Below are 6,237 nucleotides of genomic sequence, written 5' to 3' on the forward strand. Positions count from 1 at the left end.
CCTTGTGGGCAGAGACTTTTCTGTTGTTCCCTTTCCTCTGGACCACAGCTAGCTGAAAGGGACACCTGCATCTAAAGGAACCCCCTTGAAAGCTCAGGAGCTGCCGTACCTGGAAGTTGTGAACCACTGTGATGTGTCTGGACTGCTTTTTGCCTGTGGCATAGTTGACAATGGAGTCCCGCTTGGCCCCGGGAATGCGGCAGGATGAGAGGATCTGGTAGTACTGGTTCATGCAGAGGGGCTTCCCACCCATGTACTCCACCGGGAGGGTCTCACTGGAGACACAGCAAGGTAAGGAGGAAGGGGAAGAGAAAACACAGCAGTGAGAAGGCCTGCACTCCCCACACAAGACAGGCCGAGGCTCAGCTGTGCAGCTCCTGTCACTCGCTCCAGCAAGACCTAAATGTGTTGGTGCTGGTGGTATAAGAGGGGCCATCCTTCCCCATTCCTACCAGCCTTCTTAGTAGGGACTACAAAAAATGTTTGTTTGCCAGCCTTTCACTTAGGAAGGGGAAAAACACTATCTTCTCTGTAACACCAGAGAAATGGATCTCTGGACCTACTACATAGCTTAGCGTACACTATGTTGTCTGCAGAGGAATATCCAGGGCACAATATACTGGGAGATGCATTGTTTCCAGTGAAATGGCAGAAAGAGATTTTCAACTACGATCTTGAGTGGTGGATGTCTATGTGCTATCTATGACTCGTGAACCAGACTGGGACTCAGTTGATCACCTGAGCAGTCATATTCCAGCTACCCTTCTCATGGTTGGCCCTGAGCCTTGCCTGAATTTGGATGTAAGGGAGTGATGTTGGTAATGTGTTGGTAAACATATTTTTGGAATATAAATAAGGCATGTTCAGCAGAGGTTTTTTGGTGATCAGAAGAAAAGGGGTAGGGAGGAACAAGTTTCTCTAGAGCTCATCCCGTCTAGCTGGGAGATGAGAAACACCAGAAACCCAAAAGGAAAGAAACAAATTCCTGCAAAAAAAATGAGCTGTAACTTGTTCTGTGGGCAAACAAAAGTATGTAGCTCCACAGGACTGTCAGTCAGGCTCGCTCCCTCTAAGCATGTACATGTGCCAAAGAAAGTATTAAGGTAAACAAAGAACATGAAGAACGAAAAGTAAATTTGTTTTTTTCCAGTGGTGGTGACCTTGGCAGTGAGCAGTGATGTTGATTTCAATATCTTTTCAAATATGTGCTGTCTACTCTTGCCTTTCTATTTGGAAGAGAGATTTACTGACTAGGCTCAGCCTCTCTATGACAGTAAGGAACATGTGAGAAGTCAGGAGGGTCACTAACTCACTTGTCAATCATGGTCTTGAAATCCAGGATGCCCTCGATCAGCTTGGCAGCAAACCTGGAAAAATATCAAATGTAACAAGTTGAGATTCAAATGCAGAACATCTGGGGCTGAGGAACTAACTGAGGAGGGCTGGCAGAGCTGCTCTCTGCTCCTTAGAAAGTTCAGTCTTTCTGCCAAGCCCCTATTGTGCCCATCTCTGGTTAGCTCATACAGCCACTCCGGAGTTGTGATCTGAGATTGCTGGATAGTCCTACCATGTAGCACTTTCTTTTTTATAACCAAGGAACTCTGGACAACTTCCAAGAAAGCAGGGTTCAGTCCATGTGCATAAATGACCCTCTAACAGCAGCATTTTTTACTGACGTGTGGTGATTTTATCACATCCTAGTTCTGAGTCTCAGCATTGAAACAGGACCAAGAAAAGAGGATTTCTGCCCTTCCCTGGCCAGGGGCCACCTCTGAGTTTCAAGCCAAGATGCAGCTGTATCTCCCCGCACCCAAGACTCACCACTGCTGGCTTAGTTCCCACCCAATGGATGTTCTGCTGCTAATGCAACTCTTCAGAGCATTGAGGGATCAGAAATAAATGCAGACATGCTGCATGCTGACACTGAGGTGTTGTGTTTACCAGGATCAACATAAATACTGCCAATGCCAACTCCCAGCAGGGAGGGAGGCTGTGACAAGCCACATCAAACTGCTTAGCTTGGGAGTGACTGGTGGGCCTACTCTGACCTGGGAGCTCCCACCCACGCATGGGAGGAAGGAGGCAGGAGGTCACTGTGACAAAAGGTTGCAGTCAGCTGAGCTTCAAAGGCTTTAAAGTGGTGCAAGCATTTGGCATTTGCAGGCAGTGTCATCTAGATTTGCTCAGCCTACCCATCCCTAGCAAAGATCAAAGGATGCAACTTCAAGAATCTAAGGGCTGTTAAACAAATAAGGCATCCTGCAAAGTAGTTTTCAGTGAAAATTTCCCAGCCTTACTGCAAAACCTGAGGAAGTAAAACAGCTGGGAAACAACAGTGAGAGAGCCTGTGTTCCCTTCCAGAGAGCAACAGCCTGGGAGCAGAGTTAGGGCTTGAGGGGGAGACGAGGGAGGGGTTAGCTGACTTGTTTTCAGCCAGCAGTGTTGCCAGATTAAGGAATGGAGAACTCCACTTTCTAAACTTGCCTTCTGGTTCCTGAAGCTTTTAGTCTCAAGCCACGCTGTTAATCTTCTTTCTGCAGCCACAAACTATACAAACACGCATTTAAATTGTATTTTACATGGGAGCTCAGATTCTCAAGCAGCTGCTCGATTCCACTGGCTGGGGCACTGGTACTGCTCCAGATCTTACCTTCTATTTGGATAACTTGAGAGTGAATAATATGAGAAAGAGCTTTCAAAGACGTTTGTCTAGTCTTGCACTGTCCCTGTAAGGCTCACCCTCTGCACTCCTCAGGGGTATCCAAGGGAGTGGAAGGGAGGATTTGTTTTCAGCCTCATTGCTCCCCTGGCTGGTACTTCTGTTGTCCAGAGCAGCAATGACTGGTAACTGTGGCGAAGGTAACCCTGCATAAAGGTCAATGCTAAGGTTTTGCAGGTGGATTTAACACAGTCGTAGTGGTGGTTAAAAATTAAAGGGAGCCCCCAGGGAAGAGAGGACATGGCAGGGTTTGATTGCAAGGAAAAACTGGGGGTGGAAAGAGGCTGGTAACTGTTAAGTTTTCCAAACTCCACAAAGTAAAAAGATTGGATTCCATAAATCCGCAAGTGAAATGACACAATAGGGGACAGTCCCCTGCAGGAACAGACTGACTGATAGTCCCTGCAGCAGGTTTGCCCATCCCTTTAAACTAGCAAACTCCATTTCTGGTTGGTCTCCCTTATGTGCCTGGGCTAGTTTTTATGCCTCCTTTAACTGCACACACAATCTTAGTGCCTTGTAGTCTTTACTGTCTCAGATATATCCTCACCATGCCTCCACCCAGCAATGTGGCCATCTTGCAATGAGGATCTGTGCTAGAGCAAAGACCAAAACCTAGGTTTTTAGCCCCAGTTCAGTACCTGAACCACTGGACTCTTCATTTTTCCCTCTTGATGAAATATTTAGTCTGGTGCAACCAGGAGTCTCCTTACAGCCTGGCAGCCTTTCCTCATCTGTACAGCCCTCTTGCACAGCACAGCTATCAAACTTGAGGACCACAAGCTATTTACTTTCTTTCCCAATCAGCCTGAACACCCTCGTCCCTCTCCAGCAGAGACAGCTCATCCCATTCTAAACCTAGGGGAAGGTAGAAAAGGACTTTACCTGAGCTGACCTTGTCGATCCAGAAAATCCTGCTTAGGTAAAACCACACTTGGGCTGGAGTGGACCACAACTGGCAGGCGATACTCCAGGTAAGCTGTCTTCAGCCACCAGTCTGAGAGCTGGGACGGAGAAAGGCAACATGCAGGCATGGTGTCTGCTGCTGTTTGACCCAAGCCCAGCTGAATGGTCTCAGCGTCCTGCCCCCAGCTCTGCCCCACGCTTTTCAAACTGTTTGGGTTTTATGCCCTGCAAGTGGAAGGGCAGAGGGGGATTTGAGCAAGGCAGTGGGGGGTCTTGGTGCAGGGCTCAAGCAGAGGGTTTCCTTCAACTTCCTGGGGCAGCTGTGTGATGCTAACAGGTTAGAGGCTTCAGCAGCCACAGACAGGGTCAGCGACTCCCTGCTCTGCCCTACATCTCTCTGCTCACCCAAGTCCGGGTGAGGAGCTTGCACAGCTCAGGGAGGTCAGCAGCAGACTGGTCATGAAGGCGATGCCATAAAAACACAGGTGCTAGTAGATGCAGCCAGGACATTGGAGAGGTGTGGATCAGACCTCCACCCTCCCTAACCAGAGCCTGGGGCCAAAGTCTCGACCTACCCAGTTCTCTGTTTTCTTGGCTCTTCTCTCCAGGCCCTTCTGCAGCCTCTCCCCTACACCTCCTGGCTTGCGGAACTCAGCCACCAGCTCCTGCGTGTGGTTCAGCTCCTCCTCGCTGATGATGGGCTGCAGAGCCAGCAGGTAGCGGTCCAGTGTTTGCTGGAGCGGTGGCACGGGGAGACGGGGCAACGCTTCCTGATGAAGTTGGAATCTGCCTGGGATCTTGCCTAAAGCTGTTGGCTTCAGCAGGCTGTTCGGCCTGGCCTGCAAAGCACAGAGCAAATGTCGAGACAAAACTTCCCCCTAATGTGCATGAGGTAGCAAATAACCTGGATCTGGGAGTCTCCATTCCAACCTCTCTGAGGGCACACAGATGTCTCAGCATGGGAGCAGAGCTCACAAAGGGCAAACGCAAGGCACAGGTCTACTGACTGCATGCTAGAGATGGTTGTAGGACATCCAGAAAAGCTGCAAAAGAGAAACTTGATCTCCCAAGATACTGATTCTCAGCTCATTAGAGGAAATGCTGCCAGGATAATGATACATCTCCCGCTTTCTGGGCACCTTCCAGCTGAGAGTCTCTGTGTGTTTGACAAAGTCAAACCCTTCCATCCCATGGTAAGTGGGAAGAGAGTAGGTTGTGAAAGAAATATTCATCTTACATCAACAGTACTGTCAGAAACTGTTTCATTACTTCTTACAACAGCGTAAGGCTACAAAGTTAAGCATAACCCTTGTGCCAAATCAAGCTACCCTTTGGGCTTTGAAGAGGCAGAATTTAGGTAAGTTTGGGGCAGGATTAAAATGCCTCTTCTCTGACTGGCAAGGAATTGTACATCACCAGCGATGGTCAGGGAAGGACTGGTTGTGATGTGGGGCCTTGGGGCAATGCTCCTTTATGCTGGTGAACCTCCCAGTTACCGGAGGACCCAGCTATATTAAGAGAACCTCTATCCAGTTGTACCGGGACGGGACTGGCCAAATTACAGGAGCCTTTGGAGAGGGAACGGGGAGAGCTGTTCAGGAAATTGTGGGTGATGCTAGCAGGCTCCTGGAATCCGATGGGGTTATGTGGGAGCGAAAGCCTTAGAAAGCACCGTACCATTTTCCTGGGCAGAGAAATGAAACAGAGCAAACTCAGTTGCTAACCAGAAAATGACCTTGCCAGTTTTCCCCCAAAAGAACAGCAACATCTTCTTGGGTGAACAGGATTGGACACCCTTTGGCTTGAAGATGTTTAAATTGCACTCTAGAGGTTTTGAGTTCCCCCTACTCCTCCCCATCTGTTGGATCTACTGAATCAGACGCTCTCCTACAGAGCTCCGGACTTGCATCCTCAGTGCACTGAGGATGCAAAGCCTAATGAGAACATGCCCTTTGATTTCCAAGGCAATAAGAAAATAGCTGTCCCCCCACCTCCTCCCAGGAGTTAAGCACAGAGAAGAAGAAAGAGCGAGCTAAATCTGCAAGGTGACAAAGCCTCTGTGTGGTGTTGAACCCCCAGAGAAAATGCTCTTTGTAGGACCTGGCAAGAACTACAGGATCAAGGTTTGGAGAAGAAATGTTAAAAATGAGAAGCAGGAATTACCAAAGCATGAAAGGAGAGTGGGGCTGGAAAGAAATGGTGTTAATCATGGCAGTGTGAGCATACTGTACCTTCTCTGCTTGGTCCTGCTTCCTATCCATGGCTGCGAGGACAGAAAAGATCGTAAACCTCTCCCTCGGCCTGTCTCGGTTTCCTCTTCCACCTGACAATGTGCTGCCCATGCAGGGCGTCACCTTATTAGCAAACTGCCACATGACCGCTCTGATCAGAGTGCTCAAGGCCAGACACATGCCCAGGAGAGGACAGGGGTGATCAGATCATCAGGTTGCGTCAACCGCTATGAAGGCACCTTTCTGGGAAGCCCTCCTGTGGCCACTGACTGTCAGCCCTGCATTGCCGGGCCAGTGCCTGCTGATCAATGCCGTGTGGGCAGTCTCTCTCCGATCGATAGCTCTGGGCCTCCAGCCTCGGCAGAAGTGAAGGTGCTGGCG

At 49.2% G+C, this 6,237-nt stretch overlaps 1 protein-coding gene across 1 annotated transcript in view; it reads right to left on the minus strand.

Annotated features, from left to right (window-relative positions):
• The window catches only part of CRAT (carnitine O-acetyltransferase), a 13,315-nt gene extending 7,315 nt beyond the window's left edge, over positions 1-6,000 (minus strand). The window contains exons 1-5 of the mRNA XM_009584703.1: positions 5,857-6,000; positions 4,201-4,464; positions 3,605-3,723; positions 1,314-1,367; positions 110-275 (exon numbers count right to left, since the gene is read on the minus strand). Coding sequence (XP_009582998.1) covers positions 110-275; positions 1,314-1,367; positions 3,605-3,723; positions 4,201-4,464; positions 5,857-6,000 — 747 coding nt within the window. The remainder of the gene's footprint in view (positions 1-109; positions 276-1,313; positions 1,368-3,604; positions 3,724-4,200; positions 4,465-5,856) is intronic.
• Positions 6,001-6,237: the final 237 nt, after the last annotated feature.

The sequence above is a fragment of the Fulmarus glacialis genome, unplaced genomic scaffold, assembly GCF_000690835.1.
Source record: "Fulmarus glacialis isolate BGI_N327 unplaced genomic scaffold, ASM69083v1 scaffold29399, whole genome shotgun sequence".
NCBI lineage: Eukaryota > Metazoa > Chordata > Aves > Procellariiformes > Procellariidae > Fulmarus > Fulmarus glacialis.